The sequence below is a fragment of the Spermophilus citellus genome, assembly GCF_964194105.1.
Source record: "Spermophilus citellus genome assembly, chromosome: 9".
Classification (NCBI taxonomy): Eukaryota; Metazoa; Chordata; class Mammalia; order Rodentia; family Sciuridae; genus Spermophilus; species Spermophilus citellus.
This window is the reverse complement of record NC_138191.1, coordinates 64,359,367-64,376,668: the sequence shown is the minus strand read 5'-3', so window position 1 is coordinate 64,376,668 and position 17,302 is coordinate 64,359,367. Positions and strand designations below refer to the sequence as shown.

Below are 17,302 nucleotides of genomic sequence, written 5' to 3'. Positions count from 1 at the left end.
GCCAGTGTTTCGAGAACTATATTGAATAGAAGTGGTGATAGAGGGCATCCCTGTCTTATTCCAGATTTTAGAGGGAATGCCTTTAACTTTTGTCCATTCAGAATGATGCTAGCCTGAGGCTTAGCATAGATAGCTTTTACAATGTCAAGGTAAGTTCCTGTTATCCCTAGTTTTTCTAATGTTTTGAACATAAAGGGATGCTGTACTTTGTCGAATGCTTTCTCTGCATCTATCAAGATGATCATATGGTTCTTATCTTTAAGTCTATTGATGTGATGAATAACATTTATTGATTTCCGTATATTGAACCATCCTTGCATCCCAGGGATGAATCCTGCTTGATCATGGTGCATAATTTTTTTGATGTGTTTTTGTATTCGATTCGCCAGAATTTTATTGAGGATTTTTGCATCTAGGTTCATTAGAGATATTGGTCTGTAGTTTTCTTTCTTTGAGGTGTCTTTGTCTGGTTTCAGAATCAGGGTGATGTTGGCCTCATAGAATGAATTTGGAAGAGCTCCCTCTTTTTCTATTTCCTGAAATAACTTGAAAAGTATTGGTATTAATTCTTCTTTAAAGGTTTTGTGAAACTCTGCTGTATACCCATCCGGTCCTGGGCTTTTCTTGGTTGGTAGTCTTTTGATGGCTTCTTCAATTTCATCCATTGATATTGGTCTGTTCAAATTGTGTGTATCCTCCTGACTCAGTCTGGGCAAATCATATGACTTAAGAAATTTATCGATGTCTTCACTATCTTCTATTCTATTGGAATATAGGTTTTCAAAATAATTTCTAATTATCTTCTGTATTTCTGTAGCATCTGTTGTGATATTGCCTTTTTCATCCCGTATATTAGTAATTTGAGTTCTCTCTCTTCTTCTCTTCATTAGCATGGCTAAAGGTCTGTCGATCTTATTTATTTTTTCGAAGAACCAACTTTTAGTTTTGTTAATTTTTTCAATAGTTTCTTTTGTTTCAATTTCATTGATTTCCGCTCTGATTTTAATTATTTCTTGCATTCTGCTACATTTGCTGTTGTTTTGCTCTTCCTTTTCTAGGGCTTTGAGATGAAGTGTGAGCTCATTTATTTGTTGGTTTTTTTCTTTTTTTGAGGAATGACCACCAGGCGATGAATTTTCCTCTTAAAACTGCTTTCATTGTGTCCCATAGATTCCGATATGTTGTGTCTGTATTTTCATTTATCTTTAAGAATTTTTTGATTTCCTCCTTTATGTCTTCTATAACCCATTGATCATTCAGTAACATATTGTTCATTTTCCACGTGATTTAGGATTTTTCCTTCCTTCTTTTATCATTGATTTCCAGTTTCATTCCATTATGATCAGATAAAATGCAAGGCATTATCTCCACCCCTTTATATTTACTGAGGGTTGCCCTATGGCATAATATATGGTCTATTTTTGAGAAGGATCCATGTGCCGCTGAGAAAAAAGTATATCCATTTGAGGATGGTTGATATATTCTATATATGTCATTTAAGTCTAGGTTATTGATTGTGATATTGAGTTCTGTAGTTTCATTATTCAACTTTGTTTGCAGGATCTGTCCAATGGTGAGAGAGGTGTGTTGAAGTCACCCATAATTATTGTGTTGTGGTCTATTTGATTCTTGAACTTGAGCAGAATTTGTTTTATGAATGTCGCAGCACCATTATTTGGTGCATAAATATTGATAATTGTTATGTCTTGTTGGTGAATGGTTCCTTTTAACAGTATATAATGTCCTTCTTTATCCCTTTTGATTAACTTAGTCTTGAAGTCGATTTTATTTGATATGAGGATGGCCACCCCTGCTTGCTTACGAGGACCGTGTGCGTGGTATATTTTTTCCCATCCTTTCACCTTCAGCCTGTGTATGTCTTTTCCAATCAGATGTGTCTCCTGGAGGCAGCATATTGTTGGATTTGTTTTTTTAATCCATGATACCAGCCTATGTCGCTTTATTGGAGAGTTTAAGCCATTAACATTCAGAGTTACTATTGATATATGGTTTGTACTTCCATCCATGTTTGATTATTTATCCTTTTTTAAAAATATTTAGTTTGTTTTTCCATGATTATCTTTCCCCTTACCCTCTGTCTTTACCGAGGCACTTCCTACTGATGGTTTTGGTTATTGTTTTTCATTTCTTCCTCGTGTAGTGTTTTGCTCAAAATGCTTTGCAATGCTGGTTTTCTGGCTGCAAAATCTTTTAACATTTGTTTATCATGAAAGATTTTTATTTCGTTGTCATACCTGAAGCTTAATTTTGCTGGATACAGAATTCTTGGTTGGCATCCATTGTCTTTCAGTGTTTGAAATACATTGTTCCATGACCGTCTTGCTTTCAGTGTCTGTGATGAAAAATCTGTTGTTAACCTTATTGGTTTCCCCCTGAATGTAATCTGCCTCCTTTCTCTTGTAGCTTTTAATATTTTCTCTTTGTTCTGTATATTGGATATCTTCATAACAATGTGTCTTGGCGTTGGTCTACTGTGATTTTGTGTGCTCGGTGTCCTGTATGCATCTTCAATTTGTATATCTGTTTCCTTTTTTATTTCTGGAAAGTTTTCTGTAATGATTTCATTCAGCAGGTTACTCATTCCCTTGGTTTGAATCTCTGTACCTTCTTCTATCCCGATGACTCGTAAGTTTGGTTTTTTTATGTTATCCCATAACTCTTGGATGTTTTTCTCGTGATTTTTTACCAGCCTTTCTGAGTTGGCTAGACTGTTTTCAAGGTGATATATTTTGTCTTCATTATCTGACGTTCTGGCTTCTACTTGCTCCACTCTGTTAGTGAAACTCTCAATTGAGTTTTTAATTTGGTTTATCGTTTCCTTCATTTCTAGAATTATTGTTTGATTATTTTTTATAATCTCTATCTCCTGATAAAGATGCTTAACTTCTTCTTTTATCTGTTTATGTAATTCATTCTCAATGTGTTCTTTCGCTGCTTGAATTTCCTGTCTTGTATCCTCTTTAAGGTTCCATTCCATCTGTCTAAGGTGTTCCTTGAGTTCTTTATATGACCATTTTTCTGACCACTCTAGGTCCTCCTGAATATTTAGGCTGTCCTGCATTGTTTGTACTCCTTTTCTTCCTTGCTTTTTGAAGCTGCTCATGTTACTTCTTGTTCTGTTTGACTGATGAGTTACTGTTTACTCCTATAAATTTATTAGATGCTTGGGAGGAAAGGTATTAGAAGGGAAGGGAAGAAGTCACTAAAGAGAATGGGAGTAAGCAGGTAGAATTCAAGGAAGGAGGGGTAACATAATTGAAAAGAAATGAAAAGACAAAAGAAGAAAAAAATAGGAAATAAAAAAAGAAAAAATTTTTTTTTAAAATAATAAATTAAAATTAAAATTAGAAGAAAAAAAAATTTTAAAAATTGTAAAAAAAAATTTTTAAAAACAACAAGAAAGAAAAATGAAAATGAAAGAAAAACCCAAATCAAAAAAAAAAAAGAGAAAAGAAAAAAAGAAAAAAAACTAATAAATGCAGTCTTAGAGTTTGATTAACTTCTCTTCCAGTAGATGGCGCCGTCCCCACCAGGCAAAGTTTCTCCTGTCAATACGCGGGAACCAATCACTGTGCAGCAGCTCCTCCCAGACTGGGCAAGTCTCCAATCCTGAGTGCCTACGGCCTCCTCTTGTGTCTAGTCACTTCCCACTTTTCCTCTAGCCAGGCCCCTCTCACGGGTGCCGCTCACCACAATACTGGCTACACGCCTGGTCTGCTGCTCCCGGGAGCCCTGTTTTCATGAACGACTGGGCACACTCTCCCAGTTTGCCATTCCCTCAGACCCTAAGTTTGTAGAGCTTGGGGCTGAGAATCCTCAGCAAATTTTACTTGCCCTCCGGTAGCCACGCCCCTGGTAGCTGGTGCAAGAGACCTCAGCTGTCAGCACTGGTGGGAGCGGTAGTTCCGAGCCGCGGGTTCCGAGCCGCGGGTCCCGCACCACCTCTGATTCCCTCGGTCTGGCTATCGTGCTCACGGGAGAGCTGGGAGGGGCCCTTAAGGTTTCCCCGATGTGTGGAGAGGGAAGGCTAGGGAATTACACACCTGTAGCTGCAGGTTTCAATGAGGTTATCTCCTCCGCCGCAGTCTGATGACGTCAGTTTTCTGCCATGGTGGTATCTCTTGCAAATGGCGACAGTTCGTTTCCCTTTGCCGGGCGACCAATGCAACGGTTGGGTCCTTACTGTCTCTCCCAAGCCCCGTTTCAAACCTGTGGCCACTACGTATGAAGGCTCGGTAGGCATTTACCTCTGTAGGATGAGAAGGGCTGACCAGTTGTTTCAGCCGGATGGATTAGTGCTGAGTCACAGCTGTTTGTCTGCGGGAAGCAGGCGAACGGGAGCTTGAATTCAGCCGATCCGGGCTCAGTGTGTGTTCTGAGAGGCCCAGACTGTTCGCCCCAGATCCACGTCAGCTCAGTATTGCCTAGTGATCCTGAGCAAAAAGATTTAGGTTGTTTACGACTCCCTATGCCTGCACAGCTGAAGAGGTCAGAGACTTGATCTCTCTGCGCCCGCCACCATTTTGGAATCCCCTTATTCTTCTCTTCTTGATATTCATATGTATTAAGCCTTGCAAGTAATTTTGAAGATTTGATTCTCCTAACATATATTAAATTGCTCTTACCTTGTTTTTGAATAGGAAAATTATGTTCTAGGCTAAAGCTGTTTTAGACTCAACTGGATTGAGCCTCATAAAAACTCAAGCAGTCTATCCATATTTTCCATATATCTTGGTCCTATACTTTTATTTTTCTTGTGTTTACATTTTGTCTTTCCTTATTATAGTCTAGAGTTTGCTGTTCATAACTTCCTTATTAAATAATTTAAAACTTAGTTCATATTTCTTTTTCTCCGTTTTAGAAAGAGCTATTGCAAGACATGAAGTTCGGGAAATTGAGCAACGACATACAATGGATGGACCTCGACAAGATTTATCTTTAGATGAGGAAGAGGATATGGTGATAATTTATAACAGAGTTCCCAAAACAGCAAGCACCTCATTTACCAATATCGCCTATGACCTGTGTGCAAAGAATAAATACCATGTTCTTCACATCAATACTACCAAAAATAACCCAGTGATGTCATTGCAAGATCAGGTAATTAACCAGTGTTTTCTGGGACATCCACAAATTTAACACTACAACAGTGTTTTCTGGTACATCCACAAATTTGTATTTCAAGAAGATAAAATATTTTAAAGAGCTATGTGTGCTAATTTCAATGAATTATAAGCCTCTTACCAACTTTTATATAGTTTTGCATTTTTCATAGTGTTGGACATAGTTCCTTGCCTAAAGTACGTAATAATATATTTGTGAAATATATGAATTAATGTATAACTTGAATTTTTAAAGAAAATATTGATACTTTTCAGTATGAAATCATTTTAAAAATGTTAAGTTTTTTTGGCAAGATGCCCTGCAATAAAAATTAGTATATTGTTTCAACTTATTATAGAGAAATATATGTTGAGTACTTGTACTTGATTTTATGACTAGCCTCCTGAATTTTGTCTTATCTTTAGTAATTAATATAAACATTAATTATAAACTCTTGGAGAACATGGATTGTGGCTTATATATTTAACATAATCTGGCCTTTAAATTCTCAATGAATTTTAGATAAACACATGGATAAATAATTTTGTGAAATGAGCCATGTTCCAGTGGTTCACTCCTGTAATCCCAGAAACTTGGGAGGCTGACACAGGAGGGATGCAAGTTAAAGGCCAGCCGCAGCAACTTAGCAAGACCCTGTATCAAAATAAAAAGGGAGGAACTGGGACTGTAGTTCAGTGGCAGAGCATTTGCCTAGCACATGAGAGACAATGGTTTCCATCCTTACCACTGCATAAAAATAAATAAATAAAATAAAGTGTTCTGTCTGTCTATAACTAAAAATATTTTTTTAAATGAATAACACAAAGGGATAGAGATATAGCTCAGTGGTAAAGTCCTTGGGCTCCATCCTCAGTACAAAAATAAATAAAAGGAAAAAATTTTGTGAAATGATTTTAAGTAAAATAGAGGAAGTTACAAAATCAAGTTTACTCATTAGCAACAATAGCACACATTTTCCCTACACCTGGAGCTTTGATTATAATTATAAATAATGTTCCCTTTATAAATATTGAAGAGGATGAGAGTTTGTCCCATAAGGAGAAAAGATATTTGAAAATACTATTTAGGATAACTGCCATATTGGAGTAACCTTGTTAGATTATAACAAGTTACTTGTTATAATCCTATTATAGTTTGATTTTTTTATCTGTTTGAAAGCAACCTAAGTTGGTTTTTTTTTGTTGTTGTTATTGTTTGTTTTGCAGTACTGGGATTGAGCCCAGGAGCAGTCTGCCACTGAACTAATCCTAGCCCTTTTTATTTTTTAAGACAGGGTCTTGCTGAGTTGCTGAGGCTGTCCTTCAACTATGCTCCTACTGCCTCAGCTTCCCAAGTCACTGAAATTGCAGGCATGCGCCACTGTACCTAGATGGACTTGTTTAATTGTTACAGAATTGACTCTTCCCACTATTAAGCATAAATATAACCTTTATACTGAAATCAGAGAATGACATTCATGCATGAGATTAAGTTTGGCCTTCTTGCTAAAGAGATGTTTGTAAAAGATTATGGTATATGGCATATCATCTGCCTATATCATTTTTAGCTCTCAGCAGGATCTTTGATTACTCTTTTTTATGGAACCAAAAATATATACCTGTCAGCCAAACCAAATAATCCTTCTGAGAAGAGACAAGAATTTTTTTTTAGCTAAGTGTGTCATAAAAACTATTCATTATGTAATAATGTATATCTCAAGGACAAGGATTCTAAATATTCTGTTTTTATACAACATATAGTAGGTTATAAATCTGTTTACATTACTGCTTCTCAGAATATACCTTGATTTAAAAAAGGAACATGTCTTAAGCTCACAGAATAATTTCAGATTTCCTTAGTAATAAACATACCCCCCCCACTTTTTTTGTAGTACTAGATATTGAACCCTGGGGTGCTTTACTACTGAGGTATATCCCCAGTTATTATTATTTTTTTTAAGGCAGGTTCTTACTAAATTGCTGAATTGACCTTGAATTTTAGATCATCCTACCTTGGCCTCTTAAGTCTCTGGGATTACACACATGTACCACCATGCCTGGCTTTCAGTAAAATCTTTTAGAAAAGTAATGATAACTTGTTTGCTCAGTTTTTAGAGTTATTTTGTGTCTTTCAGCTACAAGATATCTGGCAGTGATAGGAACCATTTTTTTCATGAAATATAAATCTGAGGCTTACCATATATGAATGACTTTTATGGCCTGATGTAGTAGTACATTTTCCCAGTTGCATTTGGATGAGATAAAGCTTTTGTTTTTCTTTCATTAGTTTATTAGATATATATAGCTGAAAAGAAGAAGCATTATGGTATCATAAGCAATTGGATTACATAATGAACAACACTTAAAACATGTTTGTGTAGGGCAGAGTAGAGGAATAATTTCAATAATTAGCTGACTTCTAAACATCAGCTGGTAGTTGAAAATATGGTCTTAATTAGAATGACTTGTGACAAATACTTTCTAAAGTACAAAATCTACTGGTCTCTTGTTATGTATAGCAGCAGTTTTTCAAAACAAGTCATATTTACTGCTTCCTTGTCCTTTGTACAACATATTAGATAGCATTTTTATTTCAGTTTCAATCTAATCTTTATCTGAATGTGAACTTTTAAAATTGTGCCATGTTTCTTGAAAGTATTTTTAAAATATTCCCTGGACCCTATTTTATATACTGTACTTTTAATCTGCTGTTGTCCAAAGCTCCTTTTAAAAGACCAAGCTTACTTATAAAAATACCTTGAGATGAAATTAAATCCTCATATATCAGTCTTAGTAGTTCATTCTGCTCTGTATTTGCCTTCAGTCCCAATTCTTTCCTAGACATATTTTGGACATACTGTATTAGACACTGCAAAATTGTTTACACATGCTTAATTTTTTTCTTTCAAAAATTTTAGAGGCAAAGCCCAAATATTTTTAGTCCAATATAAAACTATACAATATGTAATAGCAATACATACTCTGCTAACCTTGAAAATAGTTGTCATATTTGCTGTCCAGTGTTTCATTTATTTATTCAGTAGGTAATGTGTAGAGAGATTGTACTGCATTCTTTGGGGAAATACCAAAGAAAGAAATGCAAAAGCACTTCTTTCAAGGAGCTTATTTATAGTTTATTTGAGCACCTAAAATGTAGACAAAGGAACTCTGAAGACAGTTAAAATATCAGTTTATGGTAATCTCACTAAAATGTTTAATCAAAAATGTGTCTTGCCAGAATGTTTTATCTGGACCTAATCCTGAAGAAGTAAACAAATTCATATTGTAGAGCATTCTACAGAAAAATTATCCTGTGCTTTTCTAATGTCTCAATGTCAAAGCAACTAAAAAAGGGGGAAGTAGGGTCTAGGTTCTCAAGACTAGAGGAGACTAAAAAGACATGGAAACCAAAGGTAATATATGATCTGCTTGCCTGCTTGATATAAAATGTTCATGTCCTTCAAGGATGTCCACTGTCACCACTCCTATTTAATATAGTAATAGAAATTGTAGCCAGAGCAATTAAGCAAGACAAGGAAATAAAAGAGGAAAGGAAAAAGTCAAATTATCACTGTTTGCAGATGATATGATCTTATACTTAGAGGATTCTAAAATCTCCACCTGAAAATACTTAGAGCTAATAAATTCTGCAAAGTGTCAAGTTACAAAATTAATACAAAAATCAATAGCTTTTCTGTACACCAATGATGAGTTTGCTCAGAGAGAAGTCAAGAAACAATCCCATTCACAATAGCCTTTTCAAAAAAGAAAAGAAAAAAAAACCTAGGAATAAATCTAACCAAGGAAATGAAAGACCTCTACAATGAGAACTATAGAACATTGACCAAAGAAATTGAAGAAACAAGAAGACAGGAAAACCTTGCATATTCATAGATAGGCAAAATTAAAATAGCCATAATATCAAAAGCAATATACAGTTTCAGTGCTGTTCCCATCAAAATACCAATGACATTCTTCACAGAACTAGAAAATATAGTCCTGAAATTCATTTGGAAGACTAAAAGACCCAGAATAGCCAAAGCAATTCTAAGCCAAAATGCAGTGTTGGAGGGATTGCTGTACCTGATTTCAAATTACAGCAGAGCTATAGTAACAAAACCTCTGTGGTACTAGCATAAACACACTCAGATACAGTCATCTGATCCTTCCTTGACAGAGGTCCGTAAAACATATATTGAAGAAAAGATAACCAGTTTTCCCAGCACCATTTATTAGAAAGATTATCTATATGTAGAAGAATGAGACTAAACCCTTATCTGTCACCTTTATAAAAATTAACTCAAAATGGTGAGTGACCTTGAAATTAGACCAGAAACTATGCAACTCTGAAAATATAGGGTCAACACTCCAATATATAGGCATAGGCAACAACTTTCCTAACAGAATCCCTAAAGCTCAGGACATAATGCCAAGAATTAATAAATGGGAAAAAAATCTTTGCTAGTTACTTTACTGACAGAGGATTGACATCCAGTATATATAAAGAACTCAACATACATACACAAACACACAGTCACACACACATACACACACACACACACACACACAACCCAATTAATAAATGGGCAAATGAATTAAACAGACACTTATCAAAAGAAATGCAATTTTTTTCATAAGAATATGAAAAGTTTAACATCATTAGCAATCAGAGAAATGCATATTAAAATGACATTCAGATTTCATCTCACTGTAGTTGGAATGGCAGCCATCAAGAATATAAGTAAGCTAGGTGTGGTGGCACTCACCTATAATCCCAGTGACGTGGGAGTCAAGACCAGCCTCAGCAATTTAGCAAGGCCCTAAGCAACTTAGTGAGACTCTGTCTCAAAATAAAAAATAAAATGGGCTGGGGATGTAGCTCAGTGGTAAATTGCCCATGGGTTCAACCCCTAGTTAAAAAAAAAATAATAAAATAGAATAAAAACAATATAATAAATGCTAGAGAGGTTGTGGAGAAAAAAACCACTTTTATACTGTTGGTAGAATTACAAATTAGTATAACCACTATGGAAATCAATATGGACATTTCTGAAAAGACAAAGAATGGAACCACCATGTATATGACTCAGCTATTCCACTCCTTGATATTTATTCTAAAGACTTAAAATCACTATACTATAATGATATATGCATACCCTTGTATATAGCAAAACAATTTACAATAGCCAAACTATGGAACCAGCCTAGGTGTCCGTCACTGGATGAATGTGTAAAGAAAATGTGGTATATATACACAAGAGTTTTGTTCCACCATGAAGAAGAATGAAATTATGTCATTTGCAGGAAAATGGATGGAACTTGAGAAAATTATGTTAAGCAAAATAAGCCAATCTCTTGGGCTGGGGTTGTGGCTCAGTGGTAGGACACTAGCCTTGCATGCCTGAGGCACTGGGTTCCATCCTCAGTACCACATTAAAAAAAAAAAAAGATAGATAAAATAAGCCAATCTCAGAATATCAAGGGACATGTTTTCTCTCATCTGGAAGCTAGAGAAGAAAAAGGAACAGAATCGGGAGGGGCGGGGGGGAAGAATCTCATGAAAATTTAAAGGTGATCAGTGAAGTAGGGGGAAGGGACCTGGGGAGGGAAGTTGGGAGGAATAGAGAAATACTGGGGAATGGTTATTTGCCAGATTTATATTGTTATACTGTGTGCTTGTATAAATACATAACATCAAATCCCACCATTATGTACAACTATAGTGTACCAGTGGGGGAAAAAAGCAGAAAATGATAATGTCCTTGTTCATAGATAATACATGCTGTGAGGCAATTAAAGGTGAAGTATGACTGTCTTCTAAATATGACTGTCTGTTTTCATGTAGTAGGTGTATGCATATATAACTAGAAAGAGGGAGAAAGTAGCAAAATGTCAACAAGTAATCTATGTAGAATATATGGATGTTGACTGTATAATTCTTTCTACTTTTCTGTAGTTTAGAATTTTTTAAAATTAAAAGTTGGGATAAAAGAGGAAAAGTTAAAATACGGAGATTAAAAGAAACATTTGAGACTATAAGGCATAAGTAATTAGAAGAAGTAGACTCTGTCAGAGGTGTGTGTGTGTGTGTGTGTGTGTGTGTGTGTGTGTGTGTGTGTGTGTCCAACCATCTATATCCATCTACCCACCACCCACCCCTAGTACTGGTGATTAAAATTCAGGGTACTCTACCACTGAGTAATATCCCCCAATTGTTTTTATTTTTTTATTTTGAGGCAAGGTCTCACTAAGTTGCTCAGGCTGGCCTCAAACTTGAAATCCTCCTGCCTCAGACTCCCAAATTGCTGTGATTTCAAATATGCATCATCATGCCCAGCTAAGAATTATATTTTTGAGTTGAGCTTTAGTCATTTAAAAGAAATTGATAAGAGACAGGTCATTAATCAGCTCTTCTAGTTGAAAGTGTAGTTTGCTCTGTTATGAAAATATCTTCTACATAAAAGATATCTTATCTTTAAAGTGGCTAAGCCAAATAGGTGTGATTGGCAGCATTTTTTATGATTTTTCTTAAATCCATTCTCTCATTTGTTTAGATCATAGCCATATTTAGCCCCTCTTTGTTAAAACATTGGCACTATCTAGGATTTGCACTTTCTGTAGAACAATACAATAACATACACATACATACATGTTCCTTTAATTCATTTTCAAGTTAATCTTTAGTCATTTGAATTAGTGTCCATAGTTTGCTCTAAGTTGCAGATCCTTTTCAGAGAATGTTCTCAACCTATAATGTGTATGCTAATCACTGGCTAAAATACAGTTTCTGATTCAGAATGGCCAAGATGGAGCCTGATATTCTGAATTTTGTAAATGCTTCCACTTGATTCCCAAAACTGATGGTGCTGGTCATTAAACAATAATTTAAATAGCAATGATGTATAACATGATTTTCAGTGGAGAGATGAAGAGATGTGTACTATAATTTTCCCAAAAAGCTTTACTTGCCTTTAAATTCATGCACCTATTTCCCTACAAAATCCAAATTTCTTGGCCAGGCATGGTGGCGCACGCTTGTAATCCCAGTGCCTCAAGAGGCTGAGGCAGGAGGATCATGAGTTCAAAGCCAACTTCAGCAATGGCAAGGCGCTAAGCAACTCAATGAGACCCTGTCTCTAAACAAAACACAAAATAAGGCTGGGGATGTGGCTCAGTGGCTGAGTGCCCCTGAATTCAATCCCTAGTGCTCCCCAAAAAAATCATCATCATCATCATCATCATCATCATCATCATCATCATCATCGTCATCATCCAAATTTCTTACCTAGGCCAAGAGGCCCTATTAAATCTGGCCCTTGTCCATTGTTCCAACCTCTTATCTACTAACCATATTAGCCTCTTGATTCATTGACTTTTCCCACTTTGAAGGCCTCTGCACTTATTATTTTCTCTTAGATTACACTTTTCCTGGCTTCTCCTTTAGTTCCCTTTATATTATCCATTTAAGGTTTCAGATAGATTCAGTGCCATTCTCCTAGAAAAAGTTTACCTGGCCATCCTATATATTAAATACATCTTCCATGTTACTGAGTACTATGTCACTTGCCCTTTCCTAGTACAAGTCAGCTTATAAAATTATCTTATGTATTGGTTTGCTTGCTATTTGCTTTTTCTCTATAATAAGATCTTTAGGGACTGGGGTTGTGGCTCAGTGGTAGAGCACTTGCCTAGCATGTATAAGGTCCTGGTTTTTCAGTTCTTTTTTTTTTTAAGAGAGAGAGAATTTTAATATTTATTTATTTAGTTTTTTTAGTTTTTGGCGGACACAACATCTTTGTTTGTATGTGGTGCTGAGGATCGAACTTGGGCCGCACGCATGCCAGGCGAGCGCTCTACCACTTGAGCCACATCCCCACCCCTGGTTTTTCAGTTCTTCAGCACCACATAAAAATAAATAAAGTTATTGTGTCCATATACAATTAAAATAAAATATATGTTAAAAAATATAAGCTCTTTAAGGGCAAGAACTTTGTCTTCTTCACCAATATATCTCTTGTACTTAGAATAATGCCTGAGTCATAGTAGATACTCCATTAATGTTCTGTTAAATGCAATTTAAATGATTCTGGATAAGCCAACTTAGATTTTGATAGTAGTTCTCAGCTAAGCATGACATCATGGTGGTATTTACTGAGAGAGTTGAACTACTGTAATTGATAGGAGTATGTATGTGATTTAGAAATCTCCACTTCCTCCATGAAAAAAAAAAAAAAGAAAGTTGGGCAATACTGCTCTCAACTTTGGACAATAATCCATTACAGTAGAACTTTTCTTGTATTTTTATCCACCCACTACTTAGCTTTCCCTTTAGTGTGGAAAGCTTATTTTCTGGTTTAGTTTCATAAAAATATCCACAGCTATGCAAGTAATGTTTAAGTAAATGCCTTAGTAGAATTTTAGGATATCATAATTACTCAAATTAGTAGTAGTATTCATTCAGTAGATGGTAATTGCAAAGTAGGAATCTGATCCAAGTATTCAACATGACATTCCTGCTCTTTTTATATAGTGAAAACAGTTTCATTTGTGATTACAGATAATCATAATGTTGAGCTTAACCTATTAAGAATGTATGTCTAGATACTGTTTGTTGTTAGTGATATAGTGTTTTCTTATAGTATTGGCCAAGATCTTACTCGACAAACAAATAAGTTATAACACCACTACCTCCATTGCTTGTATTTTCCCTAAAGGTATCTTTTGATTACTTGCTAGCCTGACTTTGCTCAGGTTATAAAATCTGACAAAAATCAGAGTTTAGGTATCTGCTCCAGGCTAGCCACAAAAACATTTTTTTTTTAATGTACTGTGTCTACTACTGCTGAAAAATTCTTATTGGTAGATTATTTCAGTCAGACTGAGAATTCTTTCTGAATAAAATAACTATGATGGCTTCATTTCTTGTCTTCAAACCAAAGGGTTTCATTGTTTCAATCCCCCAAACTTCACCTGATACTATTACTTTTTGCTCTACTTTACCATTTTGCCTTCCACTTCATTAGTACCAAGTTTAGTCAGCAAATAAACTGAAGTGTGCTTGCCTAATCTCCATTTCCTCTTCTTACCCCTCTGTATTCCAGAGCTTGTGTTGTGGTCTTAGCAGAATGTCCCCATTGTAGATGAACACCAGGGGAACACAAACTGAAAGACAAAGCAAGGGGTCAGGGGAAGTGAGGAGGCAGAAAACAGAGAAGGACCTGGAACTGGGGTGAGGAAAATGGAAATGTAGGTAAAAGAGTGAAGACAGAGAAAATCTTGGAGAACTATATTAAACATAGAGAAGTGACTAAATTAACACTTAAAAACGAAGACTTTTTTTGAAGACACTTTTTTGGATTAGAACATAATCTAAGGTATAGAGTTCTTGGGCTTTTAGTTTCCTTTTTATAAAGAGTACAGGATATTTTTGGTCCCTTCCACCTCTAAAATTCTGATTCTATAAATGAGAGTTTGGGATTGGTTATAACACTGGATGATTCATGCCTTGTTCTGTTCTGTGCTTTTAGTAAATTCTTCTCTCACTCCAACTGGAAGCACAGACCTCTTTCACAGAACTTTTTCTTATTTTATTAATGTTTAAATTATATTTCTTAGAGTATTTGGTCCCAGTATGCTTCAGGCATCACTGGAGGAGGGGGAATTTAGGAAGATGAGGCCAGTTACACAGAATTCCCTCTGCTTCTGTCCTCCCCTTTCTGTTTTATGTATCATGGTGGTTTATAAGATTATAAACATCTGCTGAATTTTAGTATAGTTTTATTGAAACAGTATAATAAGATTAACATGGCTTGGAAGCTTCTAAAGACCTCCTTTGCAAGCACAACAAAAATACACCTCATATGATGAATAAAATCAAAAGCTAGCTCCCACACATGCTGAAGCCTTGGTTCTCAATGTTGCCCCTGAACTAGATGTGTGGCCATCACCTGGGGACTTGTTAGAAGTAAGAATGTTCTACATTAAAACTTCAGCATCAGAATCTGCATTTTAAAAAGAGTCCCAAGTGATTGACTGACTGTACATTCAAACTCAAGATGCCTGATATCAGTCCAAGTATTACACAGAATACCTGGGCTATTCATCCCAAATTGAAGGACACAAATTGGATTAGGTATCAGTCATCCTCATAAGTTTAATTTAATGTTAGGAGGTTTGGAGGAAAAAGGATACTTGAAGTTTATATCTCTTATTTCTGCCAGAATCTTTCATCACAGTATACTCCAAGTTTGTACTATGGTCTTCTCTAAAATTTGGTTTATATAATAACATTTTCTCAGACTTCAATCTCACTTCTCCTTTCATTTCCCTCCCACACCACCATGTCCATGTTAAATCAGCTTCTGGGAAACAGAGATGAGTTGCTAAGTTTGTCTTAAGCTCTCTTTAACCACCACCTCCAATTTCTTATTCTTTTTGCCTTCTCTGTTTTCCTTCCATGTTTGTTTGAAATACTGGAACTCATTTTCAAAGAACCAAAAGTTTATATGAAGTAATTGACCATTAAGTAGTAATACTTTTCATGTTCAATACGTAGTTGTTTTGAAAAATACAAATTTTAGATTAACTAGTTATTATTTAATTAACTAATAATTTCATTTGCCATTTGATATTTCCATTCTATTTGGTTCCTTATTTGAAGAATGAATAGGAAAGAACATGAGAACTTCAAATCACATATTTCTGTGGCTTTTTGTTTCAGTAAAAAAAAATTAATTAAAAATTATGTTCCAAAATGAAATTATATATTTTCTAATGGAACCTAAATTTATATACATTTGATTTTCAGATTTTATTTCAAGGGTGGGTATGTGTATAGAAAAGATAGTAAGTAAGGCTTACTTCATTTCCATTCTAAAAGCTTCATTATTTCTTTTATTAGTATATAGGTTATTAATACTTCCCTTAAAAAATAAATTCTTGCAGAATCTTCCATAAGTATGTGATGGACAGACCTATGCTTCAGAGGCTGATGTCATAGCTTGCAGATGCCTTCAGTGTAGTATGGAATGGTGGGCCTCACTACCCTCTGCACTGTATCTAGTCTTAAAAATCTGTTTAACTATTTGGTATTCATCATTACCGATATTTGCTTATCAAAAATCTGCCATTTTTCTTTGAGAAATTGTATATCATTATTTGGTAGCTGGTGATATTTGCGTTTATCAAATTCTGGTATCCAATTCTTTAAAAATATTAATATATTTACACTTACTCAATTTTTCATATTAACCTTTACATACTTTCAATTCTAGTAAATTCAGAAATGTTTAGATGTTTTGAATTTTTTTTATTTGATCGATATTATCTCTCTCATTTTACTAATCTTTTTATCAACAAGGTTGTGATACCTGCTCTTAAGTCTTAAAATCTCAGTCATCATATTTTCTTTAATCATTGGCTTAAGAATTACTTCTTACTTGTCGAATTGCAAATAAAAAATTATTTTTAATAACAGATTATTTGATAGATAGAATGTTCTTGTGTTGCTAGTGTTGCTTGCTTGCTTCCATATGTGTGTAAGGATTGAATATACTCCTTTCATCCCATGTAAATGTATACACTATACAGGGTTATATATGGTTGCATTGTGCAGTTTTGTTTCCGGAATCATCTTTTTTTTTTTTTTTCTGAGTGTGGTCATAGGAACTCTCTATGATGAACTGTTAGAGATTACAGTATAATTTGCTTAGTTCAAACCTATGTTTTCAGCTCCGTAATTCTGACTGTGGTGTGACTGGTTTTAAATTTACTTTCATCAAATTTCACTTTCTATAAATTTTACTTAACTAATGAGTATGTTTTCCCTTTCTAGGTACGGTTTGTGAAGAATATAACTTCCTGGAAAGAGATGAAACCAGGGTTTTATCATGGACACATTTCTTATTTGGATTTTGCCAAGTAAGTTGTACCTAAAATGACAAACCAAAGAATGCTATGTACTCTAGCAACCTAAAAAGGAGTAAATTTATTAAATTGTTATGCGTATGATTTCTCCCCCAAAAGGAATATATTCACAACTTTGGCACTTTAAGATTATAAATATTCCTTCTAGTGCTTTGCTGCCCTCTAGTGCTCATAAATTGGCAATTCTCATGTTAATTATAGAAATTCAAGTTAAATTTAGGTAATGATCTTTAAAGTTATTTATCATCATTATT

At 34.9% G+C, this 17,302-nt stretch overlaps 1 protein-coding gene across 2 annotated transcripts in view; it reads left to right on the top strand.

Annotated features, from left to right (window-relative positions):
• Window positions 1-17,302, top strand: part of HS2ST1 (heparan sulfate 2-O-sulfotransferase 1) — a 184,561-nt gene that overhangs the window by 132,438 nt on the left and 34,821 nt on the right. For both annotated transcript variants that reach the window (XM_081305664.1, XM_081305663.1), the window contains exons 2-3: window positions 4,883-5,121; window positions 16,957-17,042. In XM_081305664.1, coding sequence (XP_081161790.1) covers window positions 4,883-5,121; window positions 16,957-17,042 — 325 coding nt within the window. The remainder of the gene's footprint in view (window positions 1-4,882; window positions 5,122-16,956; window positions 17,043-17,302) is intronic.